The following is an 18040-nucleotide window of genomic DNA, read 5'->3' on the forward strand; positions in this document are numbered from 1 at the left end:
GTAGGCTGTGAACTATGCTGCTGCTGAGGCGTGGAGAGGAATGCAGGAAGGATCCCAGTGTGGATCTGCTCTGGACCCTCCTACAGGTCCTACAGCCCCCTTTTGGTCTGGGTGTAAGGAGCGGTCAGGCTGAGGATCTTTAAGATCTACAGATGATCTAATGATCTAAGATCTACAGATGATCTAATGATCTAAGATCTACAGATGATCTAATGATCTAAGATCTAAATGTGAACTGTAGAAGTCTAAACTCTAGCTGCTCTCTCTCCGCCTCCAACTCTACCAGGAAAGACTCAACACCTCTACATGGAACTGTTAGGGGTTAAAAAATTCTGTCCTTGGCAGAAGAAGAAATGTTGTGTGTATGAAACGTAACACAACACACAACACATCATTCCAACACACAAAGACACACATGCACCCCCCCCACACACACACACACAGTATACACTGAAACTTGAGCTACATCTTCATCCTTGACTACTCACTCCTTACAGCTGCAGTAAGTGATGCCACAGATCTGTCATTATGTAACCTACTATTAGGTCCCTCATCAACCACACACACACACACACACACACACACACACTCCTGCCCGAGGTCATGTTTGATCAGCAGCTGACTCATCCATTAATCCGTCCTGGAGCTTCCCGCTCCATGATGACTACCCCCCTCACACATGTGGACTTGGGCCCTGGTGGTCTCTGGGTCTGAGCCGTGACCCCCCAGGGGGCGGTTGACTCATAAAGAGCAGCAGCACCTCCACACATTATTCAGTGTGATTACATGCAGTCTCTCTCTCCTCTGGAGTCTGGCTGGGATAAAAGGCAGGAATGCCATCAGGCTGCAAACCAACAGGGAGCCAATCAGAGAGAGAGAGGGGGGGGGGGGGGGGGGGGGATCAGGGCACCAATGGAAGCTGCACAACCACAACAATACACAATATTACGCCCAACAATCCCCCGTCCCCCTGCTGCTGATTGGCTGAGAGTGACAATAATGGTGACCACGGAAACCACTGGGAGTCCCCTAAGCTCCCGGAGACGGTTGCTGTGTAAACCTTGAAACCACTCAAGTCCCCAAAGGCCCCCATTACCTCATCACACACTCCCAACACACACACACAGCAGCAGGAGACGCACACACAAGTCACACCTTTGTGACTATTTGTAATATAATATTAGTTTGCTTTCTTTTCTTTCAGGAACTCAGTTGTGATTGATTGATGAGTTAAATGCTCAATAAGCACATCGTTTGCATTTTCTCACATATGTCTGTCTTCATTCTCTCTCTCTTTCTAGACCGTCGATCCTGAGAGTAACTGACCGCTTGATTCCAAACAGAGAGGAGAGGAGAGGAGAGAAGAGAAGAGAAGAGAAGAGAAGAGAAGAGAAGAGAAGAAGAGAAGAGAAGAGAAGAAAGAGGAGAGGAGAGGAGAGGAGAGGAGAGGAGAGGAGGAGAGAAGAGAGGAGAGGACGGGAGAGACAGGAGAGGAGGAGAACCCTCAGACGCCTCAGAGCAGTAAGAACCCCCCATGATGTCATCAGTGACACAAACCAGACTTTGACAAAACATTTGAATAAGAAAACATCAATGTTTATTTTAGAATGATTTCTTTTCTGCCCATTCAGTTTCTTTTCCATTCTTTTGTTTGAAAATCTCTTCTTCCGTCCAAGATAACAATGGTCTCAATAATAAAATCAAATTTTTAAACTCTTCAGAGAAAATAACATTTATCTCAAAAAAACAAACAAAATTGTTTATAAGAAATGAAACATTCCTATTTTGGGAGGAGGGGGGTCGAACCAAACCAAAATATGCTACAGCCGAGAAATGGTTCCTCCCGGGTCTGGGCCGATCGGCCCGGTCCACTGGACGGTGAGTCGCGGGTCGATCGGTGCCACGCCCACCTGGAGGGTAACCAATCACAGTGTAGTGTCCACAAGCTCCCATGATGCCCCTCTCTCCATGGGAGATTAAGGCAGTCAAACACAGTAGGTTACAGTATGCATGGATACCCTTTAAGTAGCAGAGCGTGAGATTGGGACACCAGAAGTCAACGCCTCCATTTTCAAAGTCTCCGCTGATGGTCGGTGTGAGAGGCCGGAGTCGCCTGGTTGGTTCACGACGACGCCAACGCTCCCCGCTGCTCCTCCCATCAGGAGAGGAACCAGAGATCAGTGGATCTCACTTCATCTGCTTCTCCGGTGTCAATTTAGTGATCAGTGATCAATAACTGAGCAAAGTAAAGACACTCAGATGATTATTCACTTTATTTTGAAGTTTGGATCTAATCTCACACACATTCTGATCTCTCTCTCTCCCCCCTCTCTCTCTTTCTCTCTCTCACACACACACACACACACACACACTCAGAGTGCTGTCCAGGGCAGAGGATGAAGGGTTACTTTGTTGATTCGACTCTTAAATCTGTGCAGCAGCCTAACTTGTCTGTTTCCTTGACCTTTCTTGTCCACAGACGGACGGCCGTGTGCTTTTTTTTTTTGTAATTAATGGTGCAGCATATTTTCTCCAGTCGCTAAGAGGCTGGAGAAAGTAAACAGTCGGACGATTTCAGTCCCTTCGCCGTGCAAAACAAATTTGTACAGTGCATGCTAGCTGCTAGCTGCAGACCAAACAGAACCCAAAACACAGCTGCACAGGCAGAGATGGAGAGGCGGTGATGAATGTGTGCGGTGTGACGCAGGAGGCCGACCATCAGCAGGAGGCTCTGAACATGGAGGTGCTGGACTCCTGGAGGTCCAGTGTATCATGACTAAGAGCATGTCCTGCTCTGAGGTGAAGAGTTTCACTTCAAAATGAAACCTGGTGGACTTGGACTCGTGTTTACAGTCTCACCTTTCATTTTGCAGTGAAACCCTTTGGTTGTTCCGTCCTCTCGTGTCCTCTCGTGGCTCTGGACTCTGTGGCGTCGTGCAGGACGACTGAGCCGCGGCGCTCTAGCTTTACTGCGGCCCAGCTGAGATGAGGATGAGTGTGAGATGACGATGCACAGCACAGATAAGATAACCAACCATGACCTGCTGTGAGCGGGCAGCAGGGAGGAGAGGAAGCCCCTGTGTGTGTGTGTGTGTGTGTGTGTGTGTGTGTGTGTGTGTGTGTTTCTGTTTATTGGAGATGTGTCCACCCGTGCTTCCTCCCCCCCGCCCCCCCTTCTCACTAACAGGTAGCAGCCCCGCCCCCAAACCCCCCTCCCCCTAAGCCCCGCCCCACCCTGCCCCGCCCCTTCCGGTTGGCCACGGCTCTACTCGGTCTGGGCGTCGTAGTTCGCTCCGCCCGCCTTCTTCAGCTCTTCGCGGATGTAATCTTCGTCCAGTTCCTTCAGGTCGCTGGCCGTGAACTCCTTGGCAAAATTCTGCAGAACCAGAACACAGATGTGAAAACAGCAAAGGGCAGCAGAGACTTCAGGCTGGGAGATCTCATGCAGTGTGTGTGTGTGTGTGTGTGTGTGTGTGTGTGTTTTGATACGATGACGCTGCGTAAACACACACACACACACACACACACACACGCACACACGCGGTTAAGTTCAGACCCTGAACTCTTCTCCCACACACACTGCAGGGAAACACTACAGACATCCTGATTGTTCACTCAGACAGGTGAGTCTGGTCTGCTTGGTTGTTCTTCCTCTTAAGACGGAGAGGAAGGAGCCACCAATGCAAAACCGCCTGCTCAGAGTCGTTGGAGCGTTGGTGTACCTGCACGATGTCTTTGACCAGCCTCTTGTCGGTGCTGACTTTGGCACGCTGCAGACCCTTGATGTTCTCGCCGATCCAGGTGATCAGGGTGAACTTGGCTCGTTTGCTCATGGCGTCGCCCGTCGTGATCCGGATGAATCCAAACAGACGAGCGTCATCTGGAGAGAGAGAGAGAGAGAGAGACAGAGAGAGAGAGAGAGAGAGAGAGAGAGAGAGAGAGAGAAACCAGGGATGTGAGGACAAAGGAGATCAATCACAACCTGACTGAGGAAGGCATGGAGGCGGAGAGGGACGGAGCTGGAGAGAGAGAGAGATGGAGAGGGAGAGAGAGAGAGATGGAGGTGGAGAGAGAGAGAGGGATGGAGGTGGAGAGAGAGAGGGATGGAGGTGGAGAGAGAGAGAGAGGGATGGAGGTGGAGAGAGGAGAGAGAGATGGAGGTGGAGAGAGAGAGGGATGGAGGTTGAGAGAGAGAGAGGGATGGAGGTGGAGAGAGGGAGGTGGAGGAGAGAGAGGGATGGAGGTGGAGAGAGGAGGTGGAGAGAGAGAGAGAGGATGGAGGTGGAGAGAGGGAGGTGGAGAGAGAGAGAGAGGGATGGAGGTGGAGAGAGAGAGAGGGATGGAGGTGGAGCTCCATGATCTCCCTGACCCGAGGACAGAAGTTGTTTTCTCTCTCTGTTATCTTTGATCTCATTGTTTTCTCATTCTCTTTATTACACCTGAGGAAACTTCAGAGGCCTCAGCTCAGAGTCAAAGTCTATCAGAGCAGAGCTTATCACACACACACACACACACACACACACACACACACAAGGTGAGGCTCACAGTGTGAAGGACGGAAACACAGAAGCACCTCAGATAAAAGTCGGAGGAACTTTGATACAACACACACACACACACACACACACACACACACACACACACAGGTTCCTCCCTGTCTGACTCTGCAGCCCCCTGCTGCTGCAGTCAAATTCACTGCAACAACGATGATGCAGCAAAAAACAAACTGAGGAGGAGGAGGGGGAGGGGGGGAGGAGGGGGGGGGGGGGGGGGGGGGGTTCTGCATAAACTGACATCATCTTAGAGGGCGAGGCAGCCTCAGCCCTCATGAAGCCTCAGCCCTCCTTCAGAGCCCACAGAGGTCCAGGTTCGCTCCTCATAAAGGACTCCTGAAGAGAGAAGGCCGGCTCCTCTGCTCCTTTGTTGCTATGGCGCCTGTGGCAGCAGCTGAGGAAGCTCCCTCGTGTTTAAGATGACACATAACAAAGTGACTTAATGAAAAGTCATAAATCCTCAGTCTACTCTTCTCCTCTGCTTGGCCTGATGCCTGCAGATGTTCTCCGCCTGCATGAACACCAAACATGACTCATCCTCATCTGGACACCAGGACCTCCATGTTTACATGTCAGAGGTCATGGAACCACAGAGCCATCAGCTGCTTCTGCTTTGGATTTGCGACTTTGTCAAATAATCAATGCCACTTCATGTTCATGGACGGTTGTTGAGTTTTAGATTCACGGCCCGGCTCAAAGCGGCAGGAGGCGCTCTGATGTGGACGACTCCCCTGGGTGCAGAGCAGCAGGTGGTGATGTCATGGAGGGCGTGACGGCTAGAAGAGAGGCTTTGATCCCTGAATGAGACAAAGAAACCAACAGAACCGCACAGAAACTCACAACAGAGCAGGAAGCATTCAGGCTGGATTTCCTCTGCAGACGAAAGTTCACTGACCTACGGCGAATAATTGATCACAGTGACTGAATAAGTCATCACTTGTTGCTCCACTCTGCCTCTTCCCTCCAGCAGGTTCTGCTCCTCACACAGACCTGTTCACTCCTAAAGTCATCAATCATCTATGGCTACGCAGGAATGTTTGCCTTGAAATATCAGGAAGAGGGAAGAAGAAGAGCCCGAGGCCACCAGCTTTAAAAACAAGGCCAAGCATCAGGAGCAGCCACGCCCAACGTCCCCTGACTGAGTACTTCTCTCAGCTCACCTGGAGTCGCTACCTGAGATCTCAGCTTCATTCTTTGTGTCATTTTAATGTGGGAACAGCTTCACTTCATCCAGACTGAAACAAACTCAGCAGCTGAGTGAGTGACGGCTGTGTGAGTGACGGCTGAGTGAGTGAGAGCTGAGTGAGTGAGAGCTGAGCGAGCTGATGCTACATTCAGAGGCTACTGCGTTCACTCAGGTCGTGTTTACGAGTCGTAAAGACGGAATTCTCTGTACAACTCAGGTGTACATGTTGTGACCGACCTTTGAACCTTTAGAGCTGAAGGAAAAATGGCGTCCATGCTGGTAAAAAGTAAAGTAGTGTTTGTTCTTACTACAGTTCAAAGCAGTGTCAGGATCTTCTGCACCTCCATGAACCAATGCAGCATCTGGTATTTACAATGGGTGCCTGAATGCAGCATGAGGCCTAATGGTTTCATTAAGAAATGATGAATGACCACAGCTCGGCCTCAGATCAGGAAGTGAGACCCGCAGCTGAGCCTCATAAAGACCTGAAAGGGTTAATGTATAAGACATGATGTTACGCAACGTATAGAGAACAAAACGGAGCAGACGGTCTTAAAAGATTAGTGTCCTGCCAAGTCAGGCAGCGTGGCATCTGTTAGAGACGGAGCGAGCTCAGGACACACACACACACACACACACACACACACAGAAAAATCAGGTTTCAGCCTCCGTGAGAGAGAGCAGCTTCATCTCTTCATCTATTCATTACTGCACTTGGGTTTGGTTAACAGCTTGGGTGGTCCAGTGTGTGTGTGTGTGTGTGTGTGTGTGTGTGTGTTGGTTACCTGTGCACTGGCTCTTGAACTCCTCATAGTCGGTCCCCTGCCCGGCGAGCACGATGGTGGAGCCGTCGTACTTGAACGCAGCCCTGGGAGGAGCAGACACACTTTGTGTTACAGTGAGTTACACAGTGGATACAACACAACATGAGGTTTTACACCATGATGTCACCATATTTGGGCCCAATGCAGCAGGGCCGTAGATCTAGAGCAGGCAGATCCGCCCTGCATCAGTGTTTCTACAGTAGCTTCCCTCTTTGGAATACAGGACAAAGGAAATTACTTCTGCTGGCCTGCAGGCTCACTGGAGTGGAGGAGACCAATCAGGGCCGCAGCCAGAACATTTGGGGAGGGGGGGGGGTCTTGGTTCTGTTTTTTGGGAGGGGGGCCTCTTCTTTTATCTCAGAAGCTTTTGTTAATAAGGTTGCATCTTAATAACGCAGTTAGCAGCATCAGATCAATAGAATCCAAACAAAGAGGTGGAAAGTACAAATATGAACAAACTACAGTACCGAGCACAGAAAGTCACGTCGTTAAAACAACGCGATGGTTACAGAAACAATGCGTCTGTTCATGTTTCATCTCTGCGCAGGTGAGGGGAAACGAGCCCGGGCTCCGTTTCAATATCTTCACGTTTAACGTTTCGGTGCAGTTCTGCGTCAGTAAACGCATCAGAGGCACACATGTCAGTCTGTCCCGGCTCCGTCAGACCCATTCTACTCTTCGGCTCGATTAAAAATCCTCCATGAGGCATTCACGGGTCAGAATATTCGACTTCTCCAGCGGCTCCGCTTCTTCTCTCCCCGCCTCCTGCAGCGGAGCGCCGCCGCGCCGCGCCGCAACAGGCGGAGAGAACCAGATTGATAACGGGATGACATCAGGATCAAAAAAGGCGTTTATCGAACCAATTCATCCGGAAATGAAATGAAAATCTGCCCGTGAGTCCGCGGGCTTCATGACGCCACACATGTTTCAGAAATGACCTTCATTCATGTTAATCTCTCTCATTTCCTAACGGAGTCTGGCACTCACCAGTTGATGTCCGTGCTGTCGTCCCTCACTTGGTTGTACGCATCTCTGCAGGCGTCTTTATCGATCTGGGTGTCCATGTTTGTGTTCGAATGAAAGATGTCAGGGAGAAGAAATAAACGCTGAAGAGCCCCACAGTTAAATCCGTTAACTTGTGCGTCAGCTGTCACTCATCAGATGAATACCGGAGACGTGTTGCACAAAAGCTTTCAGTCCCTAATGACGACCGGAACCACAAGGACCAGATCCGCTCGAACCGTTTGACTCCGGGGGGAAACGCGTCTGTTCTCAGCCTCTGAGCTCCGTCTAGTTCCTGGATGTCAGCGCGTTCTGGGCGGTGGTGATGTGAGTCAATCAGGTCGCCCGCAGCCACAGAAAGTCGCCCAATCGACGGCGGCTTCGCTCCTGACAAAAGGTGCAGGAACTGCAGTCAAGTCAGAGAGAGTGCACACCGCTGACTTCCGGTTAGGCTTTTCAAAATGTATTTAGTCCGCCGGTAACAATGGCTGAGGCAGATTGAGGAGAAAACGTTGACGTCATCGTCTCCCTCTCTCTCTCTCTCTCTCTCTCTCTCTCTCTCAGCCCCCCCTCGCTCTCCTTTAAACATCTTTAACTGCATTCCTCTTTTGTTCTAAATCTTCTTCCCAGTTGTTGACACATTTTCTTAATGCTGTTACTACAAAGTAATTCCAGATAAATTCTCCTCCTCAATTTGTAATTTCTGGTTGAACTTCTGCCTAACTCCCTTCCTGAGGATCAAACATGTAATCAGTCATGATGAATATGAGTGTGAGTGTGTTGAGCACATGATGTCATCTGGAGCATCTTGTTTGTGTTGACATGTATGAACAGAACCCGGGCCTGCATGTTCCATCTCTGCCCCAGTGAAACATGCAGACTGCAGGAGCTCAGTGATCTAACCTGGACTCCATCATGTCCCTGTGCACCCACTGGGTGAGAGGCACCGACATGTGACGCAACAACACCATCACATCCCTTCACTCCAGTCAAATGAATCCGTCTAGTTTGCTTCATTTAAATAGATTCAAAGTCCAAATCAGTGGCGACAAACAATTCTGACAAATGATCTTTGAACAAAAAGCACAAAGACAAACAGGATTCACATCTGGATTTGTGACACAGCTGCTTGGAAAGCGAGGAAAACAAGGATTAGTTTATTTTAGATTAGAGCAGTTGTTTTTAATGTAATATTCGATTCATCTCTGATCATGATTTTAAATCAGCTTTCTTTTTCTTTTTTTTAAGGCGACGCGATTCAGTTTTGGTTTGTAAACACAACAACCAACTTCCGGTATCGCTCTTGCTAATTCTCGCGACTTGACTCGGCTCATAATAAAGAAAATTAAATTAAATCCAGTTCAAATTCAGCTGATGAATAATTTTGAACAATAGCAACTCAGATACATCAACACAACACACACACATACACACACACACACACACACACACACACACACACTGCGGTGCAATGCGTTGTTAGTGACATCGCCTTTATATTATGGAGCAAACACACAGATACACAATATGAACACAAAGCTGCAGTACTGATGATGGTGAGCGAGAGACGCAGCACACGCGCGCGTGTGTGTGTGTGTATGTGTGTGAAACCTGTTTTTTCTGTGTGTGCGTGCGTGTGTGTGTGGCATGGGGGAGCAGATCGATACTCAAACAGATCCATCAGTCTGGCCTGCTCTTAGCCTGGCGTAGCCGCTGTTAATCTGTGTTTTACTGCAGTGTTGCGCCACCTGGTGGCATTTTACGGACCGTTTCTGGAACAAAAGCTGACACGGAGCTGCTGCGTCTTAAACAGCAGAAAGCGTTTCTGACATTGTTGTTCTTGAACGGAGCCCAACTGCACCCAACTGTGATTGGTCGACTGAAAGCGGATTTCCGGTTTTCCTTTGTCGAGGTCGTGACGCAGCTTCGTTTTTTAGGATCGTTCTTCAAATCTAAATACAGAACTGAGGTGAATGTAAGGACGAATACATAATATTTCCCATCACATTTTTGTTTAAATATTAAAATACCCGCGCATAAAACGTAGAAGTTCTGCGTTGTTCAACACATGTCATTTTATTTTGAAACAAATACTGTTTGTAACGGAAATAACGTTTGTAACGGAAATGTCCTCTTCCAGCCTAGCATGTTAGCATGCTAAACGTTAAACTACAATATACTGGAGTTTGTCCGCATAAGAAGAAGAAGCGGGTGCGTTTAAGCACAACTAACACCTGTGTGTGTTTGTGTGTGTGTGTGTGTTCGGTGAGACGTTCAAGTGCAACAGGACGAGCGGTGCGTTCGCACACAGCTTGTTGTTGTTGTTGCTCGCTGTCAGCGCTCGAGCCTCCATCTACATATAAGAAGCTTTAATAAGGAAAAGATTTAGGGCTCGAACTGTAAACGTGTACACGACTTTTTACTTTTTTTCCCCCTCTCTCTCTCTCTCTCTCTCTCTCTCTCTCTCTCTCTCTCTCTCTCTCTCTCTCTCTCTCTCTCTCTCTGCAGGATGGATCGGGTTGAGGGTTCTGTTGGTTCTGTTGTATGGAGGAGAACCTGAGCCCTTAGAGTCTGGTGTCCCTGTCCTGTGGTCCTGTAGAGGAGCTGAGAGGACGTTATGGACCATCTGAGTCGAGTGTGTCGCCCTCAGCAGATCAGCGAGTCGTCCAAGGTACAGCAGAACCAGAAGGTTGAAGGTTCCATGAGTTTGTGTGTGTGTGTGTGTTGTTCCTGCAGGGCTCAGTGTGTGTATCAGGTGCTTCAGGTGTGTGTTTGTGTTGCCAGGTGTTCTGCTGGGGCCATCAGGCCGGCGAGCTGCTGCAGGGTCTGAACGAGCAGCGGCAGCATGGGCGACTGTGCGACGTGATGCTGGAGGCCGAGGGCCGGCACATCCACGCCCACAGAGGCCTGCTCGCCGTCTGCAGCCCCTACTTCCACTCCATGTTCACGCTGGGCATGAGGGAGGAGGAGCAGGAGCAGGTGAGAGGCCTGGGGGGCGGGCGGGGCCTGGGAGGCGGACGGGGCCTGGGGGCGGTCGTTCATGTTTTCAGATGGACGCAGCACTTCATGGTCTTGTCTGTAGGTGGAGCTGGTGGGTCTCTCCTTCTTGGGTCTGAAGGCTGTGGTGGACTTCCTGTACAGTGGCGAGCTTCCTCTGGATGGAGAGAACATCGACCACGTGCTGGAGGCTGCACACCTGCTGCAGGTACCAAGCTGCTTCTCATAGGTTGTGGTGATTCCCTGCGTGTCAACCAGCGCCCCCTGGTGGAGGGAGAGCATAGAGACCCTGACCCTCTGGTGTTGTTCAGGTGTGGCGAGCGGTGGATTTCTGCTGTGAGTACCTGGAGATGGAGGTGAGTGAGGACAACTTCCTGTACCTGCAGGATCTGGCTCTGCTCTACAGCCTGGAGAGGCTGGACACCTTCATCGACCGCTTCATCCTCAGACGCTTCTCCGCGCTCTCCTTCACCCCCGGTTTCCTCCGAGACGTTCCCTTACACAAACTCAGCGCCTACCTGTCCAGTGATCAGGTACGGACACACGAGTGTGTGAGCGTGTGAGTGTGTGAGCGTGTGAGTGTGTGAGCGTGTGAGCGTGTGAGCGTGTGAGCGTGTGAGTGTGTGAGTGTGAGTGTGTGAGTGTGTGAGCGTGTGAGCGTGTGAGTGTGTGAGTGTGTGTGTGAGAGTGTGAGCGTTTGAGTGTGAGCGTGTGAGTGTGTGAGCGTGTGAGTGTGTGAGCGTGTGAGTGTGAGCGTGTGAGAGTGAGAGTGTGTGAGCGTGTGAGTGTGAGCGTGTGAGAGTGTGAGTGTGTGAGTGTGTGAGCGTGTGAGAGTGTGAGCGTGTGAGTGTGAGTGTGTGAGCGTGTGAGTGTGAGCGTGTGAGAGTGTGAGTGTGTGAGTGTGTGAGCGTGTGAGAGTGTGAGCGTGTGAGTGTGAGTGTGTGAGCGTGTGAGTGTGAGCGTGTGAGCGTGTGAGCGTGTGAGTGAGTGTGTGAGCGTGTGAGTGTGAGCGTGTGAGCGTGTGAGCGTGTGAGTGTGTGAGCGTGTGAGCGTGTGAGCGTGTGAGAGTGTGAGCGTGTGAGCGTGTGAGAGTCTTAGTGTGAAGAAGCTTCCATGAATCCTCTCTGCCTCTCAGGTGGAGCAGGATGGCGAGCCGGCGCTGCTCCAGGCGGCCCTGCGGTGGCTGAGCCAGACGCCGGAGCGAGCCGCCCAGGCCGGGCAGCTCCTCTCCCACATCCGCTTCCCTCTGGTGCCGGCGGAGCAGCTGGTGAGCCGGGTGCTGCCCGAGCTGCGAGCTCTGCTGCCGGAGGACGGCGCCTACAAGGTCCTGGTGGAGGAGGCGCTGTGTTACCACGCCAGAGCCAGCGCCCAGCCGCTGCTGCAGAGCGCCCGCACCGCGCTGAGGGGCGGGGCCGAGCGGCTGCTGCTGTTTGGAGGGGAGGTACAAAGGCCAGGACGGCGTTCCCTTCTGCCCGCTCCGTGTTAAGGCTGGCGGCTCCTGACTTCTTCTCTCTCTTCTCTTCTCTTCTCTTCTCTCCTCAGGTCTCAGAGCGAGGGGAGGAGCTGAGCGCCAACGTCTGCTGGCTGGACGGCGAGAGCGCCCGGTGGCAGGTGGAGACTCAGCTGCCGTCCCGGCGGAGCCACCACTGCCTGGCCGTGTTGGGGGGCTTCGTGTACGCGGCGGGGGGCAGCGCGTCCAGGGAGAGCGGCGGGGACGCGGCCTGTAACCTGCTGTACAGATACGACCCCCGCCTCAACCAGTGGAGCACGGTACGCTGCTGACACGCCTGAACCTAACATCCTGTCTACATGAGTGAGTGACAGCCGCTGTGTCTCCAGGGAGCCCCCATGAACGAGCGGAGGGTGGACTTCCACCTGGACGTGGTGGGCGACCTCCTGATCGCTGTGGGCGGGAGGAACGACAGCGGCGCTCTGTCGTCTGTGGAGGTTTACCGCCCGGCGGAGGACTGCTGGACCTACGCAGCCCAACTGCCCAGGTAGGAACTGATCTCACCTGTCCAGGGTTTCCATGGGGACGCCCTCAGACACACACACACACACACCTGGTCTGATTCTGCTCCGCCCTCTGCAGACTGACTTACGGCCACGCCGGGGCCGTGCACCGCGGCGTGGTCTACATCTCCGGGGGTCACGACTATCAGATCGGCCCGTACCGCAGAGACGTGCTGAGCTACGACCTGGCGGGAGGCGGCGACACGTGGGCGGAGCGCCGAGCCATGACCCTGGCCCGGGGCTGGCACTGCATGGCTTCGCTCAACGACCTCATCTACGCCATCGGGGGCAGCGACGACCACGCGGAGACCGCCGAGCGCTTCGACATCCTGCAGGTGGAGTCCTTCGACCCCCGCAGCGAGCAGTGGAGCCGGGCGGCGCCGCTGCTGCTGCCCAACAGCGAGGCGGGGCTGGCGGTGTGGGCGGGGCGGATCTACGTGCTGGGAGGTTACAGCTGGGAGAACATGGACTTCTCCAGAACCACACAGGTGTACGACCCGCACAAGGACCGCTGGACCAGAGGGCCCGACCTGCCCAAACGCATCGCCGGGGCCTCGGCGTGTGTGTGCACGGTGAGAGTGCCACCTTGATCGCCCCCTGCTGGGAGGAAGCAGAAGTGTGTGTGTGTGTGTGTGTGTGTGTGTGTGTGTGTGTGTGTGACAGGAAGTCACCGTGCAGGAAGAGAGCCGGGCTCAAACACGTCCAGGTGCTCAGAACCGCCAAACCTCAGACCCACAGCATCCGGACACCATGGAGAACAGGACCTCTGTGTTACCATGGCAGCGCAGCGTGAAGCTCCATCATTTGCAGCCTGAGTGCAACATGAGTGTGAACACGGAGAGAATGAGACTGAATAAAGAGAGAGAGCTCCTCGTGTTTACATCCAGACCAGCTGAGCCTCTGTGTGAACACACACACACACACACACACACACACACACACACACACACACACACACAGCGTGTTTGTTGCCTCATGTCAGTGACGTCACCAAACCTGACCGCAGCGTGATTTGTTTGACTGACAGCTGACATATCATCATTCAGTGACAGAAGGGGAGGGCTGGAGACCCCTGACCCCTGACCCCTGACCCCTGAGCTACAGGAAGGAAGGAACCACAAAATGAGCTGGAAAATCTTTAATTACAATGAGAAGCATTTTCAGTAAAAAATTAGTTTGAACACGTTTAAGTCACGATACTGTGTGTGTGTGTGTGTGTTTGTGTGTGTGTGTGTGTGTGTGTGTGTGTGTGTGTGTGTGTGTGTGTGTGTGTGTGTGTGTGTGTGTGTGTCTCCTTTGGCCCCTCGCTCTCCCGCGCTGCCTCATTCAAAGGGATAGAAGGGATGAGACCTGAGTCTGAGGACAGAAACACCACACACACACAGGTTACATACAGACCTGTGTGTGTGTGTGTGTGTGTGTGTGTGTGTGTGTGTGTGTGTGTGTGTGTGTGTGTGTGTGTGAGTGTGCCCTCACTGCTGCAGGGTGTGAGCTCTCCATCCTCTCTCCAGGCCTCTCAGCTCCCTCAGGTCTTCTTCACTCAGACTGAAGTCAAAGACCTGAACACAACATTCTGCTGACTGAACTCATCTTCATCACTGACAGATGGTTTGAATATGTGTGCAGTATTTTAAAGTTTAGTTTCAGAGATGAACCAAGTCCAAGTGATGTCACGAGTCAGCGAAGAAGAAGCAGAAGAAGTAGAAGAAGAAGAAGGAGGAGGAGGAGGAGGAGGAGGAAGAAGAAGAAGAAGGAGAGTGAAGGTTCAGACCTTTGTGTTCTCCAGCAGGTGGTGGGATTTGTCGCTCTTTGGAATGACAGCGACCCCCTGCTGCACGTGATACCTCAGCAAGACCTGACACACACACATGCACACACACACACACACACATTTATCATCTCTAATAATTGATCATTGGGCTCAGTGTGTAGCTGTAGTTTTTGAGGTCCAGATAGAAGCTTCATGTCACACACACACACACACACACACACACCTGTGCAGGGCTTCGTTGGTGCTTCCTGGCCACATCTGCCACCACTGGATCCTCCAGGAGCTTTACTGGATCAGAATCTGCTCTGACACTACAGCAGGGAAGAAGGATTGATTATTCAAACATTATTGATTGATCCATGCTGGTATTTACATTCAGGATTGTAATTTGATGACACTGGGTGTGTGTGTGTGTGTGTGTGTGTGTGTGTGTGTGTCTCACAGCTGCGGGGGTCTCTCCGGGGAGCCGAAGGGGCTGTAAGCGGTGAGAGCGATGTTCTTGGATTTGCAGAACTCGACGAGCGCCGTCTGCGTCAGATATGGATGCAGCTCCACCTATGGGCGAGTCACAGCGCAGCAGGGGGTGAATGGACCCTGAGCACTGTGTGTGTGTGTGTGTGTGTGTGTGTGTGTGTGTGTAACTTCCACAGCTAAAATCAGTTCCTCTGTTTCTGGTTCCTGTTAGAGGTAGAAAGTCCTAGCAGTCCCTGAATGCATCGCAACTGAATCAGCTGACTCTCACTCACAGCTTTGAAGCAAACTGACACAGGAGGTGAAAGAGGAGGAGGAGTCTGAGTCTGTTAGAAGTATGAAGGAGTGAAGGAGATGAAGGAGGAGAAGGAGGAGAAGGAGTGAAGAGCTGAAGGTCTGGACAGGAAAGTTCAATGACACATTTAGGGGGAAACACAATTTAGTTTAGTTTAGTCTTTGTTTGTTAAACCTGTGGAGATTTGAGGGATCAAACCTGATTGACAGCTGGCGTCACCGTGCAGAGAGTCAGAAGTCTCTCCAGCTGCAGGATGTTGAAGTTTGACACGCCGATGTTCCTCACCTTCCCTGAGGCCTGCAGGGCCTCCATGCCCTGCAGCAAGGGAGCACACACACACACACACACACACACACACACACACACACACACTCTGCTACAGTCCACTGTGTGATCATGTTCAGACATAAAGACACAGAGGGACAGATGCAGCCTGGTGTCCTCACCCTCCAGACGTCCACATAGTCCACGTCTGAGGTCAACATCTCTCCATCCCTCTGGGGGAAAAGATCATCGCCCGTTTTCTAAGGTAAAGCAGAGAGTAGGAGTCAGATTCTGTCGTTTGTTTCATGAGGATAAAGGATGGATGGATGGATCTAAATGTCACACGTGAGCCAAACCTTCAGGCCAACAGGGAAGTGGATGAGGTAGAGGTCCAGGTAGTCCAGCTGCAGGTCTCTCAGGGACTTGTTCAGGCACACATGGATGTCTGCAGGTCCATGATGGGTCAGCCACAGCTGCACAGGAAGGAGGAGAGGAGGTCACCAAAGGTCCTACCTCTGTAAGATGCCCCCTCTCTGTCAGCTCCTCCCCTCTGTCAGCACCTCCCTCTCTATTAGCTCCTCCCTCCTCTACCTTGCTGACCACGAACACGTCCTGGCGTCTGATGATGCCCTGCTGCGTCATGGAGCGCAGGGCCTTACCGATCTCCTCCTCGTTGCCGTAGCTGTAGGCCGTGTCGATGTGACGGTAGCCCGCCGCGATGGCCGCCTGCACAGCGCTCTGGATGGAGGGGCGGGGCCAGTGACTGGACTGCACAAAGGTCAGGAAGCAGAAAGGAAAAGGTTCAAGAGTCGTATGACATCATACATATATGATATAATAATGATTCATATGAACAATGAGTCTTTTAAACACACAGCGGTACGTCAGAGTCTGAACACTTTACTCTGTGTTTACAAAGAGAGAGGGAGAATTCTCTTGAATGAAGCACAGGAAGATAGAAGCAGGACTCACATGTGAACTTGAGTCCAGTGCTGAATGTAAGCATGTTGTTCTGATGTACAGGTGTGTGTGTGTGTGTGTGTGTACCTTCCATGTCCCAAGACCCAGGACCGGCATCTGTGTGCCAGAGTTCAGCTCTATGCTCCTGCTGAGCTGGGACTCCTCCATGGAACAGCTACAGGTGAAGCCTTCAGCCCTTAGGCAGCACACACACACGCTCACACACACAGGCTCACACACACAGGCTCACACACAGGCTCACACACACCCTCACACAGGCTCACACACACAGATATCCTCTTCCTCTTTTTCTCCTGCACTATGCTGAGTCAACGTCCTTCCGTTTTCTCTGCTGTGTTTGCCTTCAGTAGCTCTGGCCGCTCTCTGGCTGCTCTCTCTCTGCTCTCTCTCTGCCCTCTGGTTAATAATTGGACAACCGCTCACTCATATGTTTGAGTTTATGTGTATACTCAGGGACTTAGGAGGAGCAAGTGTAAAGGTCACTCTGCATGTTGGTAGTACACACACACACACACACACACACACACACACACACACACACAGAGGAACAGAGGTGCAGGGTGAAGTCGCTCATTCAAAGAGACTTCATGATGATCAGATCTTCTTCTTTATCAATGAAGACCTGATTATTATGTTTCAGGACGGACAGCTTTGTATTTTCTGTTTTGCTTCCTTTCTTTAAACAGGGAGGCTGAGAGTGAAGGCAGAGTGAATCAGATGAAGGTGTGGATGTGGATGTGGATGAGGATCGCAGGTTTCATCAAATTACAGCAGAAGAGATATCATAAAAAGGAACGTTGCATTGGCCGGGAATCGAACCCGGGCCTCCCGCGTGGCAGGCGAGAATTCTACCACTGAACCACCAATGCGTGTGCGACCCTCGTAGATTTAAAATTTAGCGATCTTTAGAGCTCTCTCTCTCTCTCTCTCTCTCTCTCTCTCTCGCTCTCTCTCTCTCTCGCTCTCTCTCGCCCCGTCTCTCTCTCGCCCCGTCTCTCTCTCTCTCTCTCTCTCTCTCTCTCTCGCCCCGTGTCTCTCTCTCTCGTTCCGTGTCTCTCTCTCTCTCTCTCTCTCTCTCTCTCTCTCTCTCTCTCTCTCTCTCTCTCTCATTGTAGCACTGTAACGCGGTGGATCAGTGAGTTGTGCATAGCCGCGTCATGCATCAAGCTAACTCGGGTTAATTTTCTATCCAACTAGTTTAGTTTTTTCGAAATATAAAGTGAAGAATTCGGAGATGAAGTAGATGAAGTAGATGAAGTAGATGTATGTCCAAGAGATAAAAGGACGTTGCATTGGCCGGGAATCGAACCCGGGCCTCCCGCGTGGCAGGCGAGAATTCTACCACTGAACCACCAATGCTTCGATGAAGACATGTGTCCGCCCTTTCACTCAGTCTCCTCTCTGTGTCGTAGTTCTCTGCTGCTCGTCCAGATGTTCTCAGTTTGTTGTGACCGTGCTCACGAGCTAACAGCTGTGATTCTATAGAACTGTCACTAGAGGGCGAGCGCGTTTCACATCAGGATTCATATTGAGCGCATTCGCACTCACACTCACACACACACTCACTCACACACACACGCGCGCGCATGCACACGCACACGCGCGCGCACACACACACACAAACTCTCTCTCTCTCTCTCTCTCTCTCTCTCTCTCACTCACTCACTCACTCACACACACACA

The 18040-nt window shown here is 51.7% G+C and overlaps 3 protein-coding genes and 2 non-coding genes across 8 annotated transcripts; 1 reads left to right on the plus strand and 4 right to left on the minus strand.

The window, feature by feature from the left end:
* Positions 1-1574: 1574 nt before the first annotated feature.
* On the minus strand, positions 1575-7974 carry cotl1 (coactosin-like F-actin binding protein 1). Its single transcript, XM_076138236.1, has 4 exons — positions 7551-7974; positions 6525-6607; positions 3723-3880; positions 1575-3376 (listed from the first exon to the last, which is right to left on the minus strand). The coding sequence occupies exons 1-4, from the start codon at positions 7625-7627 to the stop codon at positions 3266-3268; spliced, it is 429 nt and encodes a 142-aa protein (XP_075994351.1). The 5' UTR covers positions 7628-7974; the 3' UTR covers positions 1575-3265.
* Positions 7975-9461: 1487 nt separating this feature from the next.
* Positions 9462-13455, plus strand: klhl36 (kelch-like family member 36). Of its 4 annotated transcripts, none has more exons than XM_076138243.1 (9): positions 9462-9540; positions 10074-10236; positions 10350-10544; positions 10648-10770; positions 10874-11095; positions 11698-12003; positions 12105-12332; positions 12402-12559; positions 12655-13455. In XM_076138243.1, the coding sequence occupies exons 2-9, from the start codon at positions 10183-10185 to the stop codon at positions 13163-13165; spliced, it is 1797 nt and encodes a 598-aa protein (XP_075994358.1). In that variant the 5' UTR covers positions 9462-9540; positions 10074-10182; the 3' UTR covers positions 13166-13455. The 4 variants fall into 4 exon arrangements, with proteins under 4 accessions (XP_075994358.1, XP_075994357.1, XP_075994356.1 ...); XM_076138242.1 differs by lacking the exon at positions 9462-9540 and adding an exon at positions 9651-9885 and having other exon boundaries at positions 10090-10236; XM_076138241.1 differs by lacking the exon at positions 9462-9540 and adding an exon at positions 9651-9860.
* A 319-nt stretch (positions 13456-13774) lies between these two features.
* Positions 13775-16552, minus strand: LOC142988933 (aldo-keto reductase family 1 member B1). Its single transcript, XM_076138244.1, has 10 exons — positions 16424-16552; positions 15968-16144; positions 15733-15849; positions 15559-15636; positions 15311-15427; positions 14789-14901; positions 14570-14657; positions 14347-14430; positions 14052-14134; positions 13775-13931 (listed from the first exon to the last, which is right to left on the minus strand). Exons 1-10 carry the CDS (start codon positions 16502-16504, stop codon positions 13898-13900), a joined length of 972 nt encoding a protein of 323 aa, XP_075994359.1. The 5' UTR covers positions 16505-16552; the 3' UTR covers positions 13775-13897.
* Positions 16553-17155: 603 nt separating this feature from the next.
* On the minus strand, positions 17156-17226 carry trnag-gcc (transfer RNA glycine (anticodon GCC)). Its single transcript has one exon. It is a non-coding gene; the product is annotated as a tRNA-Gly (tRNA).
* A 419-nt stretch (positions 17227-17645) lies between these two features.
* Positions 17646-17716, minus strand: trnag-gcc (transfer RNA glycine (anticodon GCC)). The gene has a single exon. It is a non-coding gene; the product is annotated as a tRNA-Gly (tRNA).
* Between the last annotated feature and the right edge of the window lie 324 nt (positions 17717-18040).

The sequence above is a fragment of the Genypterus blacodes genome, unplaced genomic scaffold, assembly GCF_046128005.1.
Source record: "Genypterus blacodes isolate CSIRO-AG114 ecotype Tasmania unplaced genomic scaffold, CSIRO-AGI_Gbla_v1 ptg000354l_1, whole genome shotgun sequence".
NCBI lineage: Eukaryota > Metazoa > Chordata > Actinopteri > Ophidiiformes > Ophidiidae > Genypterus > Genypterus blacodes.

Excerpts from the sequence above, each read along its gene's own strand:
- cotl1 (XM_076138236.1), bottom strand. The coding sequence starts at position 7,627 with ATGGACACCCAGATCGATAAAGACGCCTGCAGAGATGCGTACAACCAA. Across the intron at positions 6,608-7,550 it reads GACAGCACGGACATCAACTG|GGCTGCGTTCAAGTACGACG; the intron begins GTGAGTGCCAGA and ends TGCTCCTCCCAG. Across the intron at positions 3,377-3,722 it reads TGGTCAAAGACATCGTGCAG|AATTTTGCCAAGGAGTTCAC; the intron begins GTACACCAACGC and ends CTGGTTCTGCAG.
- klhl36 (XM_076138243.1), top strand. The coding sequence starts at position 10,183 with ATGGACCATCTGAGTCGAGTGTGTCGCCCTCAGCAGATCAGCGAGTCG. Across the intron at positions 11,096-11,697 it reads CCTACCTGTCCAGTGATCAG|GTGGAGCAGGATGGCGAGCC; the intron begins GTACGGACACAC and ends TCTGCCTCTCAG. Across the intron at positions 12,333-12,401 it reads GCCTCAACCAGTGGAGCACG|GGAGCCCCCATGAACGAGCG; the intron begins GTACGCTGCTGA and ends CTGTGTCTCCAG.
- LOC142988933 (XM_076138244.1), bottom strand. The coding sequence starts at position 16,504 with ATGGAGGAGTCCCAGCTCAGCAGGAGCATAGAGCTGAACTCTGGCACA. Across the intron at positions 15,637-15,732 it reads ACTTCCCTGTTGGCCTGAAG|AAAACGGGCGATGATCTTTT; the intron begins GTTTGGCTCACG and ends GCTTTACCTTAG. Across the intron at positions 13,932-14,051 it reads AGAGCTCACACCCTGCAGCA|ACTCAGGTCTCATCCCTTCT; the intron begins GTGAGGGCACAC and ends TTCTGTCCTCAG.